Source organism: Prinia subflava, chromosome 11 (genome assembly GCF_021018805.1).
Source record: "Prinia subflava isolate CZ2003 ecotype Zambia chromosome 11, Cam_Psub_1.2, whole genome shotgun sequence".
NCBI classification, from domain to species: Eukaryota; Metazoa; Chordata; class Aves; order Passeriformes; family Cisticolidae; genus Prinia; species Prinia subflava.
In genome coordinates, this window is record NC_086257.1 from 23,773,387 (window position 1) to 23,800,234 (window position 26,848).

Here is a 26,848-nt window from a genome sequence, read left to right on the forward strand (position 1 = left end):
TTCCAGCAGGGACCTGCCCAGGCAGTGCTGGGAGCTGAAACAGCAGCTGGAGTTGGGATGAAATCTTTTAAATCCTGGAGTCTTGGCACAGGGAAAAGGGGGTGATGAGGAAAGTGAGTCAGGAGCTGTGGGGAGCTCCAGCTGCCTTTGGCCCCTGTGTCCTCTGCTGGGTTTTGGTGCTTTCCTGGCTCTGTCCCGTTCCTCCAGCCCAGCTGGGATTTGGGGATGGGAGCAGAGCTCCTGCTCCTCCAGCCTGCTGTGGATCCCTGAATGCCCAGAACTGCCCAGGCTGTCGGAAATGTGGGGAGGCCTCTGCTGGAGCTGCCCTGGGCTCGCTCCCACTCACATCTTGAGCAAGAATTATTTGCATAGGCTTGAGAAATACAGATTTTGCACCTGTAATGCAAAGTCCTGCCTGTATTTCTCTGTATTAGAGACTGACAGGCTGGGAAAAATGTCACTGTCTCCATAAATAATCTAATGATTGATATAATTAAAATACTGTGCGTTCCCTCCTGTCCCTAAACATCAGTAAATACAAATTCTGTTGATAATTATCAGTAAATAGAATACACAGACTAAGCATGAAAGCAAATCTACACTAATTACTACTTCAATTACATTACTTCAATAAAACATCCAATTGGATCCAAATTTGAAAGTATTGAATAGATTTTGTATTTTTACAAACTCAGAGATACTTGGGCATTGTTGGGAGTTTGAGCACAGCTTCCCTCATTTTCCCAGAGAAATTATTTTCATCTCCTTCCTTATTTCCCTGTAATTATCAACTGGGAAAGGAGCTGAGGTGACAAATGACATAATTAATGTCTTCACTTTGTTTTGTCGCCTCCTGTGACCAAGCCTCATTCCCTGAGTCCCTGGATTGTCACCTCCAGCAACAGCCCATCCTCTGGAAGGAGAGGACATTCCAGGAGCTTGGAAAAAGTCCCAAAACTCCCCTCAGTGTGGGTGGAAAATGTGGATTTGTGTCACCTGTGTGTCCTGCTCTACTCCTTTCATCTCCTGAGGATTCCAAACTCAATTCTCATCCCATCCCAGGGAAGCTCCTGCCCGCTGCAGGAAGCTGGCAGCACAGGAATCTGGTGGTTTGGAGGCTAAAAAGTCGTGGAATTTGGAACAAAAACAGTCCCAGCCAAATCCAGCACGTTATTTACAGCTCTGGAGTTCGTGTTTCAGACTCTGCTCAACAGGGAAAGTGTAAAAGGTGAAAAGTAGGGAGTGAAGGGTCAGGAAAAAAGGAGACATTGTATTTTTACATTTTTAGGGGGTTTATTTTCAGCTGAAACCCTACCACAAGTGAATCTGTAATGTTACATTTCTATATGATGCCCATGATTTACTCATCCCCTAAAGTAAACCCCAAATTATCTGTTTCTATAAAGCCCAAGGATCTGAGGATTTCAAACATAAATTTTCACAGCAGCACATCCTCACATTTTTAATGAATCAGCGGCATTGTTTATATCATGATAACGAACCAGTCAAGTAATTCATTGTATAAAACAGTCAAGGAGACTGAATAAATCCTGAAATCATCCCATAAAAACACAGCAAGCTCAGGGAAGCAGCTCCCACTCGTCCAAGATTTTTGTGTGCGCCTCTCTTCTGGCAGACAAGAACAGATTCATCATTTCTGTGTCATTTCTCCAGATGAAAACACTCCATGTCCCAGCAGCTTTCCCTGGAATGACAAAATCTTCAGGGGGGTTGTTCCTTTCCCCTGGAATGACAAAATCTGCAGTGGGATTGTTCCTTTCCCCTGGAATGACAAAATCTGCAGGGGAGTTGTTCCTTTCCCCTGGAATAACAAAATCTGCAGTGGGATTGTTCCTTTCCCCTGGAATAACAAAATCTGCAGTGGGATTGTTCCTTTCCCCTGGAATGACAAAATTTTCAGGGGGGTTGTTCCTGTCCCAACCCCAGCTCTGTAATTCCAGTGCAATTCATTAAAATTGAAAACTCTTGAAGAAGCAAATAGTAAAACCAGGGTTTGATTGGAGCAAAAATAATTTGCTGTCAGAGCAGAACACGAAGAGAGAATAAAGCAGAGTTCGTTGCTCCTGGACAAAAATGGGATAAGGAACCTCTCTGATCCCAAAGCCAGGAGGAGGTTTTATTTCACCACAGAAAGAGCATTTTCCCGTGGGTTTCCCAGGAAGCTGCAGAGGAGCTGGAAGGCGGAGCTGGCGTGGAAAGCCACGCAGACGTAGGTGGTGTAGAGCAGCAGCCCCAGCATGGCCAGGTTGAAGGAGTAGAAGAGCACCTTCTCCCAGGGCTCCATCAGGTAGCTGCAGGTGATCAGCTCGAACTGGCAGAAGAGCCAGTACAGGTAGCTCGGGGTGCTCCTCACATCCATCCCCGCTGCCCAGAGCCTCCTGTGGGGTGAAGGACGGGCAGTGGTGGAAATGGGAACCTCACACTGCACCAAGGAGGCTCCAGCAGAGCTCACTGATCCAGGACTTGTGGCAATTCCCTTCCCCACACCGAATCCTGCCAGAATTTCACCAGGCACTGGCTTACTCAAGACTCTGTTGGAGCAGCTTAATTAAAAATCCCTTTAAACCCTCTCTCCTTCCTCCTTCCCCTTCCCACCTGTGGATTTCTACACAGAGTTTGCTACAAGGCTGATTTCTACCACTGCAGGCTGGATTTTATGTGTCGTGCTCCAGTGGCTGCTGGAAGTCCCAGGTGCAGGCTGAGAGCTTGGAGAACTCCATACAGAACTCCAATAAAAGGAAATTATATCCAGGTTATCCAGCTTTTTCTGCAGCAGGGATTGAACTGATCTATTGCCAGAATGAAATTATTATTATTAATTATTATTATAATTATTATTTTAGAATACTTAATATGTAGTGTATAATATATACAAGATACTATATTGCTATATAATATATAGTACATACTATATAGTCAATAATATATAATATATAATATATAATATATAATAGGTTATATTATATATTAATATTATAGTATATATACTATATACTATATACTATATAACTTTAATATAACATGTAACATGTAACATATAACATTTATAAAAATATAAAATAATAAATATAGATTTCTTTTAAAGAAGAAATAAATCAATGTAATCAAAGTAACCCTAATAGTTCCTGAGTGCTGCATTGTGTCGTTATGACACAGAACTGGAGAGGAAAAGGGAAAACAGGACTGTTTCAGTCATTGACACTTTGGTAAATGAGAGGGAACAACCCAAAAACTCTGATTTCCCACTTTTTTAATTGGGAAGTAAGGAACTCCTGGTGGTGTCAAAATCTGTGGAAAGAAATGTATCCCTCAGAAATTACATCCCATTAACTGCACAGACCCAAATGGAGCGGGGTTTTATCCTAAAAAAGCCACTCCCAGAGATTTTAGAGACATTTTCCTTCCACATCTTCCCCACCTCTTCTCTTCTTGCCAGCTGAGCCACACAGCTGCCTCTGTAGTTCGGAATATTAATAATTCCTTGTGGCAATATCCTCATTAACCACCTCATTTCTGCCCATTACAGCCAGTTTTATACCAGGTGACCCCTGAGCCTCTCCCCATCACTTGCCTGGCTTTGAGGAAAGGTTTTTCCTGGGAAAAGTCGGGGTTGTGAGGAGCAGAACTCACCGTGGCCGGGCAGGGGATCAGGGAGCAGCTCCAGTGCGGCTGCAGAGGCAGAACCCGGAGCTTTGATGCTCAATTACAGAGCGTGTCCTCTGCTCCCCGCCCTCCTCTGGGCTGCCGAAATCTCCCGTGGCCACAGGACTGGGATTGATGCAATAATTCCTGCTCTGGCTGGCACCACGCTCGGGACACCGGCACCCGGCCCTTGGAGCTGGGCCCAAGCTCAGGGACACTGCAGGGAGGAACAACACCAGGAAAAAACAATATTTACAACCCATGCCTTCCCTAATTTCAGACCTCTCAAAACACCTCTGCCCCTGTGGGGCTTGGAGCTCCTGCAAGGGGCAATTTAATGTCTGCACAGAATGATGAGGGCAGAGCTAGGCAGCCACAAAAATGTGGCACAGGAGAGTCTGCAGCGAAGCCGCCACCTGCTTTTGCAACCTCTGGTTGGAATTGTTTTGCCAACAGCTCCCGATCTCTGCATCTCCCAAATCTCACCCAGGGTGGAGGGAATCCGGGGACAAGGTTTGTGTAAGGAAAAGAGGGTGAGCTTTCCTCAGAAAAAGCTGCAAAAGGAGAGCAGGCCGCACATGCCGGAGGTGTTTTCATGATCTAATTGGGCAAGTAAATGAGTAAATTCAAATTTTGTGAATCTGCATAATAGATGGTGTTCCAAACTGTCTGCCTGCAGCCAAGTCATTTCCAAATATGAATCAGCCTCGCATGGGGATAATGTGCCACAAGCAATGTCTGAGCCTCACCTTTCCTCCCTCACCAAACGCCCTGAGCTCACCTGCCACAAACCCTGCCCTACTCCCTCGACCTTTTGCTTTCCCCCTCGTGTTTTCCAACAGAATCAAGTTTTCTCTTTAAGAGCTGTCCCTTCTCCCTAGAAAATCCACAACTGGTGAAGGACTGCCCCAGGAAGCAGCGGCCAAAATGCTCCATTTTCACCCTTTCAGCCAAATGCTCCTCCAAATGTCCAACCCCTGTCCCTCAGCAGTTCCTGCTCCCAACCAGATCTCCTCAGCCACGGACCCTGGAGAGCTGGGGTGGGACAAAGTGTTTGGGGTGAAAATTGGTGTTTGATTCCCTCACTGGGACAAGGTGTTTGGGTGAAAATTGGTGTTTTAAACCCACACTGGGACAACAGCCCTGTTGCAGGTTCCCTGCCAGGTGGAGCAGCCTCTCCTGAACCCTTCAGCACCAAACCAGAGCAGCTGAAGGCAGCGCTGGCACCTCCAGGCTCCCTGAATCCTCTCCAAAACCATCAGCAGAAAAGCCAGGAAAACTCAGGAGGTTCTTCCCTCGCTCCCAAACACGAGAGCACACCGAGGTTTTCAGTCTTCTCAGTAATTCTCCACTTTTAACAATAAATTCCCTGAGCTGAGGCGATGCAAGCGAGAGCTGTGGGGGTTTGTTTGCTCCAGCAGCGTTCCCAGAGTTTACCTGATCCCTTGGGAAAGAGCTGCAGGTGGGATCAGTGGGATCCATTCCCAAGCAGGGCTGGGATGGAGGAGTGGAAAACCCCCAGGCTGCTCTTCCTGAGCTGCTCCTGCTGCTTTTTCCAGCTGGGATCCCACGGGGAGAGGAGGAATCATCAAGAACTCTCACACTGCCTAATGAGGTGAGGACAGCTTCACTCAGAATGCAGGATTTGCCTGAAACCCTCACCTTTTAAAGCAATTTTATCTTGTGTGCTCTAAGATACTTTGTTTCATGCACAGAGAAAAAATAACCTAAAAATATATTTTAAAAACCCTAAAAAATATTCCAAAATTCTACAGAGCAACAGCGACAACAAAATCCCAGACAAAACCATGTTCTACCTTTGATGGGTGACTGGAAATACATTAAAAATGCAATTTTTTTGCAAAGATCCTACCCTGGAGAGCAGGAATGAGGCTCTCCCAGTAGCACTTTGGCCCTTGTTTTAGATCTCTTGGTCGTGTTCCCCACAAAATTGGATTTCAAAATCTCTCTTTATTGCTTCTCCCTGTGCTTTCCTGCCAAACAAATTCAAACCCAATGATATGAAAGTGACACCGGGGCACAGCAATTGCTCTTAGCAAGGGAAAATTAACAAAACAAAGCAGAAATATTCAAATTACAAAGGAAATCCCCAACCTCCCCTTTTCAGGATCAAGTTTTTGATATGGAAAACTTAGGGTTTATACAGAATTTAACAGATTAGGTCCACGTGTAGAAATAATGATTTTTCCCCTATTATTTTGTGCCTTATAATGGGATTTTCTGATGTTTAATAAGAGGCAGAGTGGTTGTGTTTTGTGGGGTTTCTCTGCTGCCCAGTAAGGATGATGTAATAAAGCTGCTTTTCTCCTCCTAATCAAAATTTGCATTTTTGAGATCAGTATTTCTTTTCCCAGATTCCCTGAAATTGGTCAAGGGGCTGAAAAGTGTGGGATGTAAAGAGAGAGAGGGGTAATGAAAGAAAATCAGCTTTGTTTCCATAGAAAACCAAGTTAAAAATGCTGAAATATCCCTGCCTCACACCTGTACACTGCAGTCAAAATTCAAATTCAGTCCTTCCCCATTCCTGATCCTGCTGAGGATTGGAAGGACAAGGAACCCCCAGAACATTCCCTCCTGTCCTGGGAAAGGGGAAAAACCTCCCAGTTCTTGGAAAGGTTCTGTTCCAGGGGTTTGACACCCCTGGCTCCACTCCTTGGGTTTGTCTGGAGGGATTCCCTGGAACGGGGCTGCAGGACACCCCCAGGAACTGGAGAAGGAATTCCTGGGGCTGCAGAAGGAATTTCTCTGTGCTGTTCCACTGCTGCTGTTTGGAATGCAAATCCCAGAGTTTAATTAGGGCATTTTGGAGTCACCCCATTTCCCACAGCTCCCACAGCTGCCAGACCAGTCCAGGAGCTTCCCCAGCCCTGCATCAAGGCAGGTCATTAACCAGGGGAAAACTGGGATGGGCAAAAGCACCAGGAATGTGCCTGGAATGTGCAAGGAATTGGCCCAGAGGAGGGGACACAGCCCGTTCCAGCTTGAGGGAAGGTGAGGACGTGTCCCTGGAAGTGTCACCAGTGAGTGTCCCATCAAAGTTGTGAAAGCCAGAGCTCCCCGTGCCTGGGGCAGAATTCCAGCTCCTCCCCTGAGCTCAGGATGGGCCTTTGGGAATAGGAGGGCTCAGGGAAGCTTCGTTCCTGTGATGCCCTTTGGGTTTTGCCTTTTTTCCTGTGCTCTCTGTATTCTCTGTATTCTCTGTAGCCTCTTGTATCAGTGACTCGTCTTCACAGGAATTTTCCATGGCCTGTCCCTAGGCAGAAAGGCAAAAATTCCAGAGCTCCAAGCCCTGAGGTGCAAGGCCCCAGCGTTTTCTTGGTTCTTCCAGGCTGCCAAGGTGGAGAACAGCTCTTCAAAAAGCATTTTCATGGAAAAAGTCCAGCCAGTGCCTGGGGAGCGCTCCAGGGAAGGGGCTTGACCCGAGGAAGAATTGAATCCCCTCTTGTCCTCCTAATTGGTGCTTTTTATCAATTATGCTAATTTCCATTCTCACATTCCCTCACGCTGCCATTGCCTCTTGTTCCCTCTCTCTCCTCACTCAGCTTGGAAGTTGTGAGCAGTGGGAATAAACACGCCCCAGAAATGCTCCACCCCTGCTCCATCCCTGCTCCAGGAACGTTCAGCTCCCTGATTCCATCCCCAGAAATGCTCCATCCCTGCTCCAGGAAGATCCAGCTCCCTGATTCCATCCCCAGAAATGCTCCATCCCCACAAATGCTCTATCCCAGCTCGAGGAAGGTTCAGCTCCCTGATTCCATCCCCACAAATGCTCCATCCCTGCTCCAGGAGCATTCAGCTCCCTGATTCCATTCCCAGAAATGCTCTATCCCAGCTCCAGGAAGGTTCAGCTCCCTGATTCCATCCCCAGAAATGCTCCATCGCTGCTCCATCCCTGCTCCAGGAGGATCCAGCTCCCTGATTCCATCCCCGCAAATGCTCCATCCCTGCTTCAGGAACATTCAGCTCCCTGATTCCATCCTCAGAAATGCTCCATCCCCAGAAATGCTCCATCCCTGCTCCATCCCTGCTCCATCCCTGCTCCAGGAGCATTCAGCTCCCTGATTCCATCCCCACAAATGCTCCATCCCTGCTCCAGGAGCATTCAGCTCCCTGATTCCATTCCCAGAAATGCTCCATCCCTGCTCCATCCCTGCTCCATCCCTGCTCCAGGAGGTCCCAGCTCCCTGATTCCATCCCCAGCACGGAGGGAACCCCAAAGCTGCCACAAAACTCAGCCCAGCTGTAACAAAGACCGAAAGGGCTCTTTGGAGAGCAGCAAACAATTCCAAATCACTGCAGCAGGAAACCTTCCCTCATCTCCTGCTGGAGGCACAGGGGATGGTGCCCTGGGGATGGTGCCCTGGGACACGCACAGAACATTCCAGCAGGGAAGGATCCGAGGGAGAACCGGGCTGTGCTGGGCTCCCTCTCCCAGCCGTGCCAACAACCACGGGCCAGGGCTGAGAACACCCGGGCTGGGCAGGAGGAGCCCAGGAAGGGAAATCAGTGCAGGGTGAGGTGCAAGGAGCTGCATTTCCAGAGGAGAGGCAGGGAATTAAAATCCGGGATTTTTAGGAGAATGTTCAGGAGGAGAGGATGAGCTCAGTGAATTTTTGAGCCTCCCTGCTGAGGGCCAAAGTGGCCACATCAGTCTGCCTGTGTTTATCTCAAATGGCTGCAAAAGAGTATTTATTTATCAATGCCATCAGGGTGAAACCACTCCTAAGTTTATTTAAACTCAATTTATCTCCTATCTCCACGCTTTGAAAATTCTGTTTCGAATTTTTGGTGCTTTATGGTTGTGAGGAAGAGGAAAATCCCACGGAGCTCTAGAAGGAGAATGGGGATGATGATGGAGAATCAGCCCAAGGGGGAGGCTAAAATACACAGAAATACATCTTTGGCTAAACTGGTTTATATTTCTTATTCTTCAGGCCCCACAAATTTGGAACCTTCAGCTTTTTTCAGTCAGCTCTGACCATCCTTGATGGCAAAAAAAGAAAAGTGGATGCACCTCCTGTTTTATTTCTGGGTGACAAAACTGATTAATTGAGAATGAGATTTTGAGGCAGATTTTTCTTAATCTTGATGTATTTTCTTGTAGGAAGCAAATCTTCTGCATTTCTGCCCTGCCAACATAATCAGTGCTGCTGCTGCTTTATTCATATTATTTTGACAGAGGTTCAGACCTTTCCCTGCATATGAATCCTCTTTATTTAGATATTTCTTTTACACATGTCCTAGTTTTTCTGGGACTGTGGTCCAGAGAAAGGAACAGGAATTTCTTTCTCTTTCCTGTAAGAAACATGAATTTCTTTTCAGTGTAACCATGGGTATTTCTTCTGTGGGGAAATCTTTCCTGGGCAGTTATTTATTCCCATAAAATATTGCTTTTTGTGAAGTTTCCCAGGGTTTATTGCTGTCTTCTGGAAACTCTTTCACATTTTGCAGACCAGAGGTTTCTGTTGTGCAGGTTTATTTTCAATGGAATTTCAATTTTCAACTCCCAGGGGGAGTTACGTCTCTCCACACACCTAAAAAGTGGATTCCTTGGTAAATATGATGCAGTTATTTGGAAAATTAATTAATAAGAACTGGAATTCTGGAGTTTTGATCTTTGTTCTGCCTTGGCCCCCTCAGAGCTGCCACAAGGGCTCATTTTAAACATTTCTCTTTTCCTTCTCCCCCTTTATATCCTCCTCTTATTAAGAGCCATTTGTCACTGTGAAATTTTCTGAATTTTAGTATGGAAGTAAAAATATCTTCTTTTGTGCATATCCATCTTTATGATTAATGATTAATGACAGACTGGCCTAAAAAGAGCGATTCCTTTCAGAATTATAAAAGGCTTTTATCCCATCTCCTCATCCCATCTCAAACAAGGACATTGTCACTCCTGGAAAAAAAAATAATAAAAATGAGGCGTTGCCACTCCTCTAAATCTAAATCTGAGCTCGCAGGCTCATTAAATCACCAAAGGGAGGTGGAGATTTCCTGGAGGACGCTGCCCTAATGATCAAGTGATGGATAACTTCAGGGTAAATCCCACCTCAGGAGTGAGATTTGCCAGGTTTTATTTATTTCTTTTATTTATTTCTTTTCTTTCCTGCCAGCCTCTCCAGTGGAACTGTCCCAGGGAAATCTTTCCCAGCAGGAATTGGCACCCAGGGCGGAGCTTTGGGCTCCTCAGGGATTTATGACCCACCATCAATTCCATTTTTAATTTTTCCCTCACACACACAAACAATGCTTTTATGGCCTTGCCATCCATAAAAACGGGCTCTGCCACTCCACAGGGACTGATTTTTCCAAGACTTTACAGAGTTGCTATTAAAGCTCATTTCTTATTCCATATTTTTTATATCAAACATTCCTCCCTGCGTTGCTTTCCTGTCAGAATGACCCACTGGATCTTATTTTCCAGAGGAATTCTGCCACTTTTTCCTTGTGCCAGGTGTAACCCTGGAGGACCCCTGTGAAATATTGTTTGCTGGGGAGAGAAAACAAAGCTCATTTTGATTTAAAAAAGGGCAAAATTATCCATAGTTTGTCTCACTGCTACTTAAATATGGAAATCCTCCTCTGCCTGTCTTCATATGCAGAGTCCAGCTTAAAATGAAGGAGATTTATCAAAATAATCTTAATTTGCTGGAGAAAGGGAGAGCTCTGAGTACACAAAATTGTCCTTTTAGCCAAAATTCTGCCACAGGTTCATGTATTAGGCCAAGATTTCAATGTGATTAAATGATCTTGGTGTTCTTGCAAATTTTTTTTATTTCAAAGATGGTCAAGAAACAGTTTTCCACCAAAAGAAACCAAAACCAAACCAAAAAAAGGTCTTCTCATTTTCAAACAGTGAAAAATTTGGTTTTTATGAAAACCCTGAAGTGATTCCTGAAGCAGATATTTATAGCAACTTTGAATCTTCAACTCCCTCTTAAAATAATCCTAAAGATCTAAATTAAAGAACAATCCCAGGCTTATTTTAAAACTAAATCCTGAGGCTGTCAGGAGGCAGAGTGGGGTTGGGGAGTTCTGTGGGAGCAGTGAGAAAGCAGAGAATTGCAGCCTCTGAAATTGTGGCACTGGGGAAAAACCCAGATATTTACACCCCTACATTTACACCATGTCCTTTTACAGCTTTTCTGGAGTTAAACACACCAAAGTACAGCTCAAGGGGGAAGTTACACTATTTATCCTTTAAACACACAGCTATTCATGTGATCAAATAATTGAGCAAATTATTGTCAAAATATATTCTGTGAGAAGAGCTGGTTTTGGACAGAGGTGCAGGAGTGTGGAAAGAACCATGAAATGGAATTTTCCCTTTTTTTTATTTGTACAAATTCCACTTCCCAGCCCCACGGACTCCCCACATTCCCAGGAACCCAGAACTGTGCGGGTGAAGGTCTCTGGGACTATTTCTGTGCTGAAATATTTCCAGAGCAGGCTCCCAGTTAAAACCCTTTCATTTCAGATGGTTCAGCAGAACTTGGCTGTTTGGGGAGAGTCATTTGAAGCCCCAGCACTTCATTAAATATCTCTTGGGACCAGAGAGGAATAAGTGAACCTTGAGCAAGTAAAGGGGCAACTTAAGAAATGGCAACTTTACCAAATCTGCGTTATTTCACCCCAATGTAACTCAGCCAAAGTTTAAAATCTCATTCATTTAATCTCATTTAAACTCTGAAAGTTTAAATTTCCATTTCAAGTGAGGTTTTCTTGCCCCTGCGGAGAGCTTCTGTCTGACTGAGGGGTTTTTTTAATTGTCCCTCCTGCCTTGATATTTGTCCCTGGGAAACTTCTGAGACATTTAAGGACCCATTTTATTGTGTCAGAGGCCTTCCTTAGCTGCCATCAAATTCCCTGGACAAGGACACTTGAACTTTCCCACAAATTCCCAACTTTCCCTCCAAAGTGGCTGGGAGGGAGCTCTTGGTGGTGCCCCAGAGCTGAAGGTCACCCCAGGCCACATCTCCTGCCACTGCTGCAGCTCCTGCATTTCATCCTCTCCCTCCAGCCCCCAGCACTGCAGCTGCTCCTGAGAGTGAAAAACTTGGGAGGAGAAAGAAAAACCCCCCAAATTCTTACAAATAATCTGTCATAACTACCAGAGGAACAGAATATTTGTCCCACAGCCCAACCTGCTTATCCCAGCTGCTGGGGGGTGTTTGGGAGAGCAGGGATGGGATCCAAGGCAGGGCAGGATCCCCTCTGGTGCAACCCCCCCTTGCCCTAAGCCCAGCCTAGAGCTGGGGCTGGCTTTGGGAGCCTGGCTCCTGCTTTCCCTGGCTTTTTAGCAAGCAGTGACTAATTATGGCAGGCAAAGTGCAAATCCCTGCTCCTTATTTGTGGGGCATTGCTAATGGATTGGGAACGGGCTGCAGGGAGCCACAGCCCCGGGCTGAGGAGCTGCTGCTGTCAGCAGCTGATCAGGTTGCTGCTTCTGTGTCCTCACTTCCCTTTTTAAGTGAACTCGTGGTGATTTTCTCCCACATCCCGGGTCTGCTGGCTGTTCTGGACAATCCCAGCTCTCCACAGAGTTGATAATAAGGCAGAAAATCATGAGGCACAGCATTAACAGTGGGCTCACAGCACAACCAGAAGCTTTCCCCCCGTATTTTAAAGCTGTTTCATTTACTTGGCAGAGCTGCTCTCCTGACTTCCAATTTGAGCGGGAAGGTCAGCACAGAACAATGTTTTTGGAGAAGTCACGAGCTATAAATAAATCCCTTCATCCATCAGGCAAACAGCAGAGGGATCCGTGGAATTACATCCCAGCCCTTCCACGCGCCTGCTCCTCCTTTTTTTGCTCCTTTTCCAGCAGCTGCCACTCATTCCCCCTTCCCAAAGAGAAACTGGGAATGTGGCACGTTTGGGGAGCTGGGAATGCTGAAAGCACTGGGGCTGGCAGGAGAGAAAAGCGGATTTAGGATCATCTTGCTCCCACCAGCTTTTCCCACAAGGAGCTGGAAGCAGCAGGAGGGAAGCCCACAGATGTTTGGAGCTCATTCCCACATCTGGTGGCAGCTCCTGGTGCCTCAGGAGATCGAGGAGTTATGTGGGAATGGGAAATTCAAACAAACCCATAAAATGAAACCGCAGCCAGACGATTCCCCCCGTTCAAACCCAGCTCCACTGCGGCAGATCTGCATCCTGAGGGAGCAGATGGTGCTGTGGATGGAGATCTCACCAAGTGGGGAGGAGGAGAGACACTTCTGACAGCTGAAGGCTCCTGCTATTTTGGGCCAAACCCATCACACCCAACAGATTGCCCAGGAGAAGCAGGAGAGCAAACAAAGAGAAAAGTGTTTGTCACTGCAGACACTCCGAGGCACAGACAGCACAGAGCACCCTGGGCTGGGAGCTGCAAATGGGAATTATCCCCTCCCTGCAGCATCCCCTGCTGCCCTGGGGAGGCTGAGCTGGAACAGAGACTGGGCAGAGCTGGAGAATAAAGCAGAGATTTATTGAAAGGCCTTTAGAGTCCACCTTGGGCAGGACAAGAGCCTGGCCAGGGCTGCACCCAAGGGGGACCCAAAATGGACCCAAAATGGGCACAAAATGGGCACAAAATGGGCACAAAATGGGCACAAAATGGACCCAAAATGGGCACAAAATGGACAAAGGGTCACCAGGTCTCACACTTGGATCAGTTTTGGTCCATTTGCATTTTGGGGTTGAATTGTCCCATTGCAGCCCCAGGTGATGCAGTCCCATCCTTCTTGTTCCTCCCTCAGCCCCCCTTGTTTGTGCTTTGGGGCTGAACCCTTGTCCCAGCTGTCCTTGGTGTGCAGCAGGAGAAGGATTTGTTTTGTGTCCCTGCTGTGTGCAGAGCTGAGTGAGCCTGAGTGTGAGCTCACAGCTGCACCCTGGGCAGCACAGAATGTGAAATACAGGGAAAATAAAACTTGAGGCATCTCCCTGCTGATGAACCCAAACCTCGGGTTGGATTCAGCAGAGCTCAAACATCTCTGAGCAGCTCATCCCTGTCCCCTGACCCTGGCTGGGTTTAAATCTTCTCTGAGTGTCCCAAACTGTTGACTCCTGATATTTTTTTTTCTAATTTCCTTTTGTGTTTCTATCTGTGCTTTTGTATTCTTTGTGTTTTCAAAGAAGATTATGGCTGTGTGAGGCCCCTTCAGTTTTCTGTGCCAGCTCATTAAAGTCTCTTCCCATCACTTCCAAAAACATCTCCCATTCCAACCCTAGAGGTGGGAATGCTTCATCTTTATTTATTTATTTATCACTTATTGACAGCCCCTGTTGGAGCTAATTTCAATACAGACAGCACCACTTTAAAAAATGGGGCAATTCTTCATAAATCCTCCACAAGAAAAATCCTTTAACCTCGCTAATTTGAATATTTCTTTATCTCCATCACCAAAACCTGGTGATAAAGAAGGGAGCCTTGGGGACTGAGTGGTGGCAGCGTGGAAATGCAGCAGTGGGAGAATCCATCCCAGGCTCCCGGAGACAGCACGGGCTGCCAGCTCTGTGCCACTCAGGGAGTGACAAAACCCATCCACCTGCCTTGCCCAAGGAAATCTAAATTACCCCAGGGCTGATGAATCTCAGTCCTGCCTCAGGAGGCTTCACTTTTTGGGTTTTATTGAGGATTTGGTCAAGGGAAGGCATCAGGGCTGGAATGAACCTCTGGAATAGCCACGGCAGTGAGGGAAATCTGGATTTTACACTCTGCAGTCAGCTGAGGGCACGGTTAATTTTAGTCTCAGAGAAGTCACCAAAAAAGGCACCTGCAACCTCAGCTCCCCTCTCACCTCAGCTTCGGGACAAGCCTGGCCTAAGGATTTAATCCTGAATTTAAGCCTGTCATGTTCTGCATCCAAAAGTGCCTCAGAGTGAAAATGTGAGGCATTCAAATGTATAAATCAATTTTGCAGCCTCTTGCTTAATGCAAATTAAACAGTCTGCACCACAGACACAAAACAGCTGCTAAACAGAGTAAAAATTAATGAAGAAGAAAATTAAGATTTCTTTGTTGCTGCTTTTTATCAATTTGAGCCCAGATCTGAGGAAGGTTTCGTGAGAACGCTGCCAGCTTGCAAAGCAATTCTGGATTGCTGAGCTTCTATTTCTCTTTTCCTTGCATGTCCTGGAGTTCTCTGGAAAAGTGAGGAGTTTGTGAGGCAGTTTTTCACCAGGAATATTTCACAAACATTCCCAAATGTCTGCACTCTGCAGTGATGGGTAAATCAAAGTCACAGAGCAGCTCCAGTCATCAGGAGCATTTCCAGTTTTAGCTGTTGGGTGTTCTGGTGGTATCTCAGTCATTTTCCAGTTCCCAGTCCGTTCACTTCTGGAAAAGGACAGGGAAAATCTGTTTGGAATAAACTCTGTCTCCCAAAATATGTCATGGCCTCAAAAAGTGGACTCAAAATCAAAATGCTGGGGCTCGTGCTGCCACCAAATAAAGACTCCCTGTGACTTCAGCAGCCACATTTTGTGAAAATTCCAGAATTGAGGTAATTCTGGGCTCTGTAAGTTGATAAACCCCAGAATTTTCTACTGAAATACATCCCTGGTTAAGCTTTTCCATGGAATTAATACTGGCATTTTTCCTCGATGCATCACCAGGTAGTTTAGCTCTGATAATGAAAGTAAGATGTAAAGGATAAAAAGGTTAATAAAAGGTTCATAAAAGGTTCATAAAAGGTTCATAAAAGGTTAATAATTTCTCCTCATTTACTTGGGAAATGAGATAGATTTTTGTTTTCTTACAATTATGTTCACATCAGGTATAATTTACACCAGATTCTAGATTTATAACCAGGAATTCTGTTCCCTGAGTAAAGCAGGTGTGGGATTTCCACCCCAGGCACCTGCAGGTATTTGACCAGGATGCCTTCATATTTATAACTTATATATAACAATTTCCCTGCTGTGTTTTGGTGCACACCATTCCAGAGCAGAATTCCATGTTTAAATAAAAGATGTTAAAACATCAGTCAGAAATCTCCCTGTGCCTCTCCTTCCCACTGACACCGAGGTCGCTCGATGGCACCAGGAAAGAAATAAAAATCAGATTTTACACATGAAGATGCCCCAGGATTGGGAATCCTTGAACAAAGAAAGGAGCAACGTGTGTGGAAAATTGCTGTTTGCATTTTGCATCTGCAAATGTTCCTCTTCAGGGGAGATGCAAACCAGAGCTGCTGTGATGAGATTGCTCAGGGGGTTAGCAGGGGGAGGCAGAATTTCCCTGCAATTCTTGGCATTTTATCTCTTGGTGAGATAAAATCTTGGCAATCCTATCAGGAAATGTCATTTACATCAACCGAGATGAAAACAGTGTCAGGGCAGCTCAATATTTATTTTTATTTACTTATTTACTGTTATCCAAACTAATGTCCAGAGCAGGTTCTGATATTGGCACTGAGTTATTCCTCTGGAGAGCTGCGCCTGTGTCACCCTGAATATCCTCAAATCAATATTTTAAAATATCTGGAAAGAAAAACACAAGATTATTTTACTGCATTGCAGTCCTGATATGAAAAACTCCATTTTTTTAGTTGTTGTTATTGGTACTGATTTTTCTATTCTGATTTTATGCCTCAGCAGAGGAAAAGGGAGGTGAATCCGCAGGTTTGGGGGAATATTTGCCTTCAAGGAGTTCCATTATTGTGCACATCTTATTTATGCCAACAAAAGTATTTGAACCTGAAAATCCTGAGAAAACCTTTTAACTGGGCAGCAGAATTCAGCCAACAGCAACAGAAAAATCCCCAAATTTTAGCAGCCCAGAGAATCCTACAGGTTTGGGGAGTATTTTTACGAGGGAATTTCCATCAAATTAAATGTTTTTGTGATGATTTTGTCCAGTGAAGCTGTGACCCATCAGTGCTGTGTCCTCACTGCTCATCCCCAGCGTGAAATAATGGAAAACTCAGTTTGCAGCTACAGGAAATGAAAGAGTTTTTCACTGTTATTATTTTTATTTGTTACCCTTGTAAGTACATTCACAAAATGAGGCTTTTTCCAATCAAAACGATTGAATTTTCTTTACTCCAAGCAAGAAATGACCATGATAAAAATTCTGGTGTTATTCAGACAAGTAAACAGTGAGAGTTTCTCCAATATCTCACTCTCTATTTTAATTCTGGGTGCCACAAAAATTGCCTAGAAAAGCCGAATGCTGTTTTATTCTCTTGGAACCAAAACAATTCCCAAGATTATTCTGTTTACAACCCACAATTCCTGTGGATTACACGCTGAACAGACAATGAATTCACGTTTGCAGCATCAGATTATTTGTTTCTGAAGCCAAAATATAAAAACAAATGATGCTCTGCTGGTTTCATGCTACGGGCGAGCAGGAGGAGGAGCTGTTGAGCAAGGAATTCTTTTTCCCAGTTTTCCAAGCGGATAATTATCCAGTTTATTCCCAAACCTGGCTCAGAAATCGCTTTTCATTCCTTTCACGAGTAACCAAAAGCCTGAGGTCGCCCCGCCAGCAAAACCAACACGAAATAGCAGCCGATACCCCAAATATTGGTGAAGTTTTTATTGCTGATTTCCAGAGTTTAAAAGAATCCGAGGATGCTGAAGTTCTGCTTCTCCCCTGGGAAGAGCTGCTGGAGTGCAGAACGAGCTCTGGAACTGGAATTTTTTTTTGGCTGGAGCCACGGGGCTGGCTCAATAATCCCTGAATTTTGTATTTAAGTGGTGCAGAATTGTTCCGGATTCACATTTAAATTCACATTTAAATTCACATTTCGTGGTGCGGGCAGCTGCAGAGGCCCCATCCCACCTCCAGTGCCCTCCCCAGCCCAGTTCTCCGGCAGGACAAGGCTTTTCCAGCCCAGCTCTCCGGCAGGACAAGGCTCTTCCAGCCCGGTTCTCCGGCAGGACGAGGCTTTTCCTCTTGTTCCAGCCCCTCCAGGAGGGAAATCCCAGCCCCGCTGAAATTTCAGAGCCCTTCAGCCCCCACACTCAGAGCCCTGGAGCTCCCGGGACCTCTCCCGCAGGATAAAACACCTGGAATTTCATGGGAAACTCATCCCTGCGCTCCATGTGGAGCATCCTCTGCTCTTGGGGCATTTGGCACAGGGAGGAGCCTGGATTTGGGGGAAAACCAGGGAAAACTGGGGGACAGCAAAGCCCGGCAGCTGAAGGAGGGGATGGGAATGATTTTTTGGGCTCCGTGGCCTCGAACACCTCATTTCCCTTCACAATTCAACAGTGAGACACAACTTCCACAGGGGTCACAGTTCCACATTTATACTGCAGTAAAATGACAAATAAAAACCGGATTGGTTGGTGGGAGTGAGCAGCATCCTCCTTATTTTCATTTATTTAATGTAAAATAAATAAATAATAATATTAATAGACATGTAAAAGCCATCATGCAGTGATATTAATAATATTATTAGAATTATTAGCTACAGAATTTATAGCTAATGGACAGCGACACATTTATATTGAAGTAAAATGACAAATAAATAATGAATTGGTTGGTGGGAGTGAGCAGCATTCTCTTTATTTTACATTGATTTTGTCTTTCCTTAAGTATAAAATTAGTAGAATTTCAAAAGCCATAACAGAGGTAGTGATGTTAATATTATTAGAATTATTAGCTACACAGTTTGTTGCTAATAGACAGCAACACATTTCTATTGAAGTAAAATGACAAATAAATAATGAATTGGTTGGTGGGAGTGAGCAGCATCCTTCTTACACTAAATTTATTTTATATTTCCGTAAGTATAAAATTAGTAGAAATTTAAAAGCCATAATAGAGATGGTGATATTAATAATATTATTAGAATTATCAGAATGGTTTGTGTTGGAAGGGGACTTTAAGGGGCGTCTCATCCTATGGGCAGGGACACTTTCCACTATGCCAGGTTGCTCCAGCCGGGCTTTGGACACTTCCAGGGATGGGGAAGGAAAGGAAATGAAAGGAATTTTTTTCCTTTTTTCTCCTTCCCAGGCCGCTCCCGGCCTACAACTCCCAGCATGCCCCGCACGCCGCCCGCGCCGCCGCTCTCCCGCGGGGGCTGCCGGGATCTGTAGTTTTGCTGCGAGGCGGGGGCGGCGGCCGGGACGCTCCGCCCGGGTGGAAGGAGGGCGGGCCGGCGCCGGGCGCGGGGGACACGGGACGCAGGTACGGCGGGCGGCCCTGGCAGGCACCTCCCGGGCCGAGCCGCGGCTCGCAGCGGCGTTCAGGAGGCATCCTGCGGCGGAGGAGGGCTCGGCGCAGCCATCGGCGGGCCCGCGCCCCCGCGGCACGGACGGGGCGCGGCGGAGGGGCCGCCCGGGAGCAGCGGGAGCGGAGCCGCGGCGGCGGAGCGGGAGCGCAGCGGGAGCGGAGCGCGGGGCTCGGCGCTGCCCGGCCGGCCGAGCATGCACTGAGCGAGCGGCCCCGGGCTCGGAGCCGCCCCGCTGCATGGTGTGGGGAGACACGGTCGCGATAATAAATGATAGAGGATACAATGACTTTGCTGTCTCTGCTGGGTCGGATCATGCGTTACTTCTTGCTCAGACCGGAGACCCTGTTCTTGCTGTGCATCAGCCTGGCCCTGTGGAGTTATTTCTTCCACACGGATGAGGTGAAAACCATTGTTAAGTCCAGCAGGGATGCGGTGAAGATGGTGAAGGGCAAGGTGGCCGAGATCATGCAGAATGACAGGCTCGGGGGTTTAGACGTGCTGGACGCGGAGTTCTCCAAGACCTGGGAGTTCAAGAGCCACAACGTGGCTGTCTACTCCATCCAAGGCCGGAGGGATCACATGGAGGACAGGTTCGAAGTCATCACCGACCTGGTGAACAAGACTCACCCGTCCATCTTCGGGATATTTGATGGGCACGGAGGAGAGGCAAGTGCTCAGCTGGAAAAAAAAAAAAAAATACAACAACACCCCCCAAAAAAGGGGGGTGCGGGAGGGAGGATGGTCCAGGGCAAGGCGTGGATGTGTTCTCACCCACCAGGTTTGTGTGGTTGTACATTGTGGGGAGGGGGATTTCCTTGATTTTTGGAGGGGGGTGGATGTCTTTGAAAAAAGGGCTGTGTAATCCTCCCTTCCCTTTAGCCCTCGTTACCCCCTCGGCGCTCAGCACGGCGTGAATGTGCCCGTACCCCCTTTGCCCTTCGCAGTAGTAAAGGTTTAATTGAAGCAGAAGCTGTTGGAGGTGGCTCTGACGTGCGTGGAATAGCGATGATGAGCACAAACTCCCCGGAGTCATCTTTTGTTACAGCCAAGTGTGCTGGGATGTGATTTTGGCACCGGGCTGGCTTCTCCTCCCCGCGGCTCGCCGGCAGAGGTTAACCGCGAGCGGTGCTGAAGGATCCCCAAGTGTGTGTGTCAAATGTGCCTTCAGCGATTCCCTGTGCCGTGAGCGAGCCCAGCGCGGTGTTGGGTGTTTGGGAATTGTGTGGAGTTGATGTCATTCCAAGTGCGCTGTCCTTTCCCTGGTGGAAGGCAGCCAGGCTGGCTCTGTGGCTCTCGCCGGGGTTTGACCTCTCCCTTTCGGGGCTCGGTGATCTCCTCCGGGCTGTGCCGGGTGACGAGCCCGGCTGGCCGGGATGGAATTCCCGGGATTGCGGATCACAGACCTGGAGCTGCAGCTTCCTCTGCCTTTAGGATGTGGTGCTGCCACGCAGCTTTTGGCGTGGCACAAGGCACGCGTTTCGTAACTGGGGGAGAGGACGAGGAATTTGTCCTTGTGTGGCAAATCAGCTCGGGAAACCTTTCTGCTGCCTGCAGAGAGCCTGGTGGGGTGATGGAGAGGAATGTGGTGTGAGAGGGAGAGCCTGGCTGTCCCCCAGATCCGAGGGTCCAGATCCTTCCTGGAGGAGCTGTGGCAGTGCCCAGGCACTGGCGGGCACAGGGCTGGCACAGGGGTGACCTGGAAGAGCCGCCTGGAAAAGCCAGGCCTGGGCTGGGCATGGGGACAGCGCTGCCAGGGCTGGGGCGGGACTCGGGCTCTGCTCACAGCACCGGCTGCTCTGCCCCCTTCAAACTCTTCGCGTGTTGAGAAGTGTCGGCTTCACTAAAAAATGCTGAGCCCTGTTTTTGGGTTTTTTAACCTGGTTTCAGGTGGGGCGCGGCTGTGCCAGCTCCTCGTGGCGCTCTCGGGCCAGCTCGCTGTCCCTGGGCACTCGAGGAACGCGGGTGGAAATGTTGGCGTGTCCCAAAGCGGTGCCCAGCTGGAGGAACAGGAGCCCTGAGCCCTCCACTGGGGACATCTGCCTCTCCTGTGGGCAGGAGGGAAGGTGCCCCTGTGTAAAGTGAGTTTCCTTGTGGGAACCGAGCAGCCCAAACAATCGGGGAAGTGTCTGGGTGGTGTTTTTAAACAGTGTTCCGAGGTTGTGGGATCCAGCGTGAAAGGGGGATCTGATTTCTTTCATTAATTTTGTAGCCTGCCCTGCACGAGACTGCGAGCTGAGGGTATTAATAACCCCCAGCTAACAGAGGGAATGTTGGCATTTAGCAGATATTGCCTGCTTTGTTGTGCATCTTGAAATTCCATCCGTGGGATGCATTAATGCCGGAGCCGGCGAAAACTCATTGGCCTTTTGTGTTCTGCTTCCTCAGGACCTGCTCGGGTGGATTCAGTGGCAAAGTACAGGGAGGGTTTTTAATTTTGAAAGGTTCAGCAGAACTCTCCACAAATCTTTCTAAATTTAGTGTTTTATAAATGTATCCGTCTCGCATCTGTTATTCATCATGGAATCCTAAGTGTTCTCCATGGCCTTTACTCGTACAAAAATAAGTTGGGGATCTAATTAGTTTCGAGTTCTAAATTTTACCTAAAACTGTTCAGAAGAACATGAGCTGTGTGCTGTGCATGCAGCAAAAGAAGAAATAATGAAGAACAGGTTTTATTCGAAGCAGGTTTTGTATTCTGAGTAGAAAACGAGGGAGAAGAAATAAAAATTTACATTTTTATTTAATCCCAAGAACATAATTCTACATTTTAAGTCTCAATTTGAATGGAGGTTTTGTATGTCTTAATTTATGTTAATTCTTTTTAAACATAAAATACGCAGTGAAACACATTAGCGACGCACGTAGCAAAGCCTTTGTGAAGGTTAAATGTTCCATATGGGCTCCCAGTAAATTTCTTTATGTGTATTTCACGAATAAAGAACAGCTGATCCCTGGGGTTACGTGTGAAACAAACTGTTCTATATGGGGAAAAATTTGTTTTTCCAAACAGCCAATACCAAAAATGAGATGCCAGATTAATTATTTCCAGCTATATGCAAGGGAGCCTGTCTCCATTAATTACTTCCTGCCATATCCCATTGAAGTGGAAGGATGGAGGAGCATGATTCGAGCAGCTTCAATTACTGTGCACTGCTAATTTATGAAGATTTCTGAGTTCTGCTTTCATATCGCCAACATTTTGCATAAATCCTACTTTTCTCTTATGTAATTTCCTCTTCCACTTTTAGCCTGAACAGGTTGGCAGCCATTGCTTTGGATTTTGTGGGTGGCTGGTGGAGAAAGGAGTAAGGAAAAAATAATTATTAATGCTCTGGTTTGCTGCAGTAACTTCTGAAAGGCAACAATATTTCACAGAGAAGACTGAATGTGGGGTGTGTAGCGCAATCTTTTATTAAAAGTTAGTTTCTTGGAGCTATAATAGTCATGATAATTATGATAATTAATTATTATAATCATGCAGAGCAGGTAGAGGTCAAAGAAGTAGATTTAGACAGAGTAAAGAAAAGTTGCTGCCTGTTGTCTCACTGAATGACTTTGGCCAAAGGATCACCCTTCAAGGTGATTGAACTTAAAAAAGAAAAAATATTCTGTTCTCTCACCAGCTTCTTTTTAAGGTTTAAAAATGGCTTGAGTGTTGGGGTTTTTTCTTGCCCTTTTTCCTTTATTTAGGAATTTTGGGACTGTCCAGGCTGGGAGATGGAGCCGTGTCAAACTCCACCAATGACTAAATAACAAATGATGAGCTGGGAAGCTGAGCAGAGGAAAGGCTGGCTGCTTAATGAGAATGATTTCCCCATTTTAACTACCATTTACTCTCAAATATTTAAGGTTTAAGCACGCAGTTTAATGAGATCTCAGCGTTAGACAAGGGCAAAGTAGCTCAGCTCCCATCTGCAGTTTTATAGTTATGGCTCTGCTGTAAATCACTGGTTTTTTTCCTAACCCTGTGGGGTGAAGGTTTTAAAAATAATTATGGTAATAGATAGTACCTTCCCCTGCCTGGGCTTGTTTGCAGTCGTAAACGGATGTGGGAAATTAAAGCTCAGTAACTGTCTCATAAAAAATGTCTCTTTTTATTTCCCTCCACCTCCTGAACGGGGACGTGGCAAGACTTGTCCCTCATGATGTGTAGCTGTGGGTAAGAGCTTTCTTTGCATGGAATAATTGGGTTCTGGAGCTGCTGAGCCAGGGTTTTAGGATGTAAAATACACCTTTTTATTTTTATTTTTTTTATTCCAGCATAGGGAAAGGCTGGGGAGCTGGAATGGGGAAGGAGGGAACGCTGTGGAAGCGGCCGATGCTCCGTGGGGCGCAGGACCTTGAAATCAGCAGCACCAAGTGCTGGCAGAAGTCTGTGGTTGCTGATTAACTCAGAAAGACACACCAAAGAAAGGGAAAGGTCAGAAGATAATGGTGCAGAGTCCTGAGGAGCCTGGTGAGAGGCTCTGGAAAAGGGAATGCTGAGGTGAGGTCTGGAGGAGAGGGCACTGTGCCAGCTGTGTTTAAATAAACCTGCTGTGCATTCAAATCCAGCTCTCTGATCCTACCAGCAGAAGGTGTTTGTGCTGTGCTGAAAGAAAGGAAAGCTGGCAATTTTACAATTTCAGTTCTTTTGGGTTTTTTTTTTTAATCTGCTAATTCTAATTCCTGTGATACTGAACTACTTAAGCAATCTCAGCAATGGAAATTTACCTATCAGGCTTTTAAATCAAGGCCGTTCAGGATTGATGGTTTGGGATTTTATAAAAGGTAGGAATAAATCAAACAGCAGCTTTGGAGTTTCTCTGGATGGTACAGCCCAGCTGTAAGGTGAAGTCTTTGGGGATTTGCAGTTTTTAAACAGAAACTGCTGGCACGGTTTTCCTTTTATAGTAATTTCCTTTGGTTTCTAATCTAGTATCCCCTGCAATGTGCCCAAAAGTTTGAATAAATATTTACATAGGTGAGGTCATGTTGATAGGCAAGTCCCAAATCTGCTTAAGAATTCCCCTCCAGTGGCCTAAAATACAAGTCAAAAATGATGCATAGGAACATTTCTGTCATTTTGTTTAGTTTTTGTAAGTTTTATTCTTGCCTGTCATGCTCCAGGATTGTGATTTCCACCCTACAACACCATGCTGATTCGATTTAGGGTTAAACTCTACGCTCATTTGCTGTACAAAAATTGATTAAAATGCTGTAAAAAGATGTAATTGGAAGGAGGAACTTTAATTGCTGCCATTCAGGGCTGTATCATTGGGTGTAGGATTGAGCCTTTTTTCAATTTTGATAAAAATCAAGAAGTCAATTAATTTTTAATGTGTTTTGCCAGCTTTGTTTTAATCGGTGTTTCCCTGTCTGGGCTCTGAGGGTGCCGACAGATTGCCACTGGTTTAATGAAATCAGTTTTGATGATGAGATGCTTTCAGATTATGAAAGTCATTGAAGTTTTCCCCGTGAACCTGAGGAGCTCAAGACTCCTCCACGGGACGTGTTCGTGTTGGGAATGCTGTGGATGGGGAGCAAACAATCTCGGAGCAGTGGGATTTTCATCATTTCTGTTCCAGAGCTCAGAAGTTTGGATATTTTTGTGTTTAATAATGTGAGAGAAAAAAAATTCCTGCCCTCTGTCATGTGGGTTAATTAAACCAGCAGATTGCTCTGCCTCCAATGTCGTGTTTCCAGCAGCTCTTTTGGAGCAGAGTAGGATTTCTCCTCCCTCCCTTTTTGCTAGAAACCCAAATATTTACGGTTTAAATTGTGCCTTAAAACTGCGATTTGGCTTCTGGCGGTCTCACTTTTGAAACAATCTCTTGGCACGTGGTTGCTGTGTTTTGCTGCTGTCTGGTTTTCGCTGGTGGCTGCAGTTTCCTGCAGCAGTTTTGGCACCATGGGGATGTCCCATGCTCATGGCAGGATTCCCATGCGCTGGATCTGGCACTTCTAAATTATTTTCTTCTTCTTCTCAGGACTTTTCAGCCCTGCCCCTCTTCATCTGGGGTTTTGTGTCTTCCTCAGCACACAGGTGTTGCCTGTGCTGGAGTGAAATTCCAGCTTTCCTCAGCCCCAGGAGCCTTTGGATGTGTTGATCTGCTCAGAAATGAGCGGGATCGTGCTGTGGGATCAGCCAGGGTTGGGGATTCATCCCTGGAAGTGTCCAAAGCCAGGGTTTGGAGCATCCTGGTCTAGTGGGAGGTGTCCCTGCCCATGAGATGAGATGGGTTTTAAGGTCCCTTCCACCCAAGCCATCCTAGGAAAGGCATCCAGAGGTACCTGGCACTAATTTTTCTTAGGTCTCGAGGTTCAGGTCTTGTTGTTCCCTCAGAGCACAGCGTAGAAACACTGACAGATCTGGGAAAAGGAACAAAATGCTCGTGTGCTCCTCCTGCTTTGATTCTCTGCCCTTTCAAGGAGACTTCCCAAACCTAATTCAAGGGCAGCAGCTGCTCTAATTATGCACAGAAAGTCGCACGCCTCTTGCTCCAATTTTTCACTGCAATATTTGGTAAATTCTTGAAGTTCAGTGAAGTCTCCACCCTTTGGGCCCTGCTGCACCCTGTGCCCCACAGACTCCTCACCCCCATTCCTCATCCCTGCTGCTGCTGTGGCCACACCTTTGTCCCTCATCCCACCAGCCCTCGGGGAATGTCCCTGCCCTCCTGGGATGGATTGTGTGCTCTAAAACAGAGTTTGGAACTCCAGGTCGCCCCTGGCTGCTCCTTTTGCTGCTCAGTGTCACCAGCAGTGCCTCTGTCACCAGATCCCAGCCCAGCTGGCCAGACCAGTTCCTCTGGCTCAATCCCAGCCCAGGAGTTCTCCCATGTAGGAGAAGGACATCAACATTTAATGACCCTTTTTTCTTTATGAGCCTGTAGGGTTTCATTTCACCCAGAAGGTCATGGAACAGCAAAGGCTGCAGATAAGGCAATCCCAAAAGGAAGTTTTCACCCTGACAGAAATGTCTGTGCTGGATCTTCAGCCTGTTGTAACTTGTGTGTAACAAGCTGCAGATTTTTTTTCCTTTGGGGCTGTTTTATGTGCTTTTACTCCTGTTTTTTAGCTGGTGTTTAACACTTCAGCTGGTGGTTTTATTAAAGCAGTTTAAAGCTCGTGCCAAGAGTAGGTTTCATTTGAAAGCAGCATAGCTTTGAAAAAATGCAAATTTCATTACAGTTTACAAGAGAAAAAAGGTTTGCAGGCGCCAGAATACTGACAAATACTCAGGGTAAGTAAGACTGGTGAGAATGGTAAATTTTAGTTTAAATAACTGCTCATTCATGCCGTGAAATTGATGTTTATATGGCAAATACAGCTTGGACCAGATCAGGCCTGATCCAGGAAGAATCAAGGGAAATATTTTGGTCCCGCTAAAAACCAAAAATAATAGAAAGTCATCGTTAAGAGCAGGATGTATGATTTGCCATCAAATAATGTGGATGGAGGAGAAATCCATCTTTCTTTGTAGTCCTGTGGAAAAGCCATCCCAGAAAAGCAGCTGGTGGTGGATACACTGAGCTGGGATCTCGGGGTGTGGGTGTTGTGTGAGGAGCAGAGGGGACAAAGGGAAGGAAGAGTGAGCAGAGGGGACAAAGGAAAGGAGGAATGAGCAGAGGGGACGAAGGGAGGAGGGATGAGCAGAGGGGACAAGGGGAGAGAGGGATGAGCAGAGTGGACAAAGGGAAGGGTGAGCAAAGGGGACAAGGGGAGGAAGAGTGAGCAGAGGGAACAAAGGGAAGGAAGGGATGAGCAGAGGGGACAAAGGGAGGAGGGATGAGCAAAGCGGATGAGAGGAATGAGGGGTGAGCAGAATGGACAGGGGGGAGGAGGGATGAGCAAAGGGGACAAGGGGAAAGGAGGGATGAGCAAAGGCGATGAAAGGAAAGAGGGATGAGCTGAGTGGACAAAGCGAAGGAAGGGATGAGCAAAGGGGACAAGAGGAGGAAGGATGAGCAAAGGGGACAAGGGCAGGGAGGAAGGAGCATCATTCTTCG

General features: G+C 46.4%; 2 protein-coding genes across 2 annotated transcripts in view; one reads left to right on the forward strand and one right to left on the reverse strand.

Moving 5' to 3' along the window:
- Positions 1–1,298: 1,298 nt before the first annotated feature.
- On the reverse strand, positions 1,299–2,442 carry LOC134556355 (serine palmitoyltransferase small subunit B-like). Its single transcript, XM_063408773.1, has one exon. The coding sequence runs from the start codon at positions 2,378–2,380 to the stop codon at positions 2,138–2,140; it is 243 nt and encodes an 80-aa protein (XP_063264843.1). The 5' UTR covers positions 2,381–2,442; the 3' UTR covers positions 1,299–2,137.
- A 16,344-nt stretch (positions 2,443–18,786) lies between these two features.
- PPM1L (protein phosphatase, Mg2+/Mn2+ dependent 1L) overlaps positions 18,787–26,848 on the forward strand; it is a 65,946-nt gene continuing 57,884 nt past the window's right edge. Inside the window, exon 1 of the mRNA XM_063408435.1 lies at positions 18,787–19,523. Within this exon, the coding sequence (XP_063264505.1) occupies positions 19,125–19,523 (399 nt within the window). The 5' untranslated portion in view covers positions 18,787–19,124. The remainder of the gene's footprint in view (positions 19,524–26,848) is intronic.

Bases quoted from the DNA above. Each gene is read 5' to 3' on its own strand.
- LOC134556355 (XM_063408773.1), bottom strand. From the start codon at position 2,380: ATGGATGTGAGGAGCACCCCGAGCTACCTGTACTGGCTCTTCTGCCAG.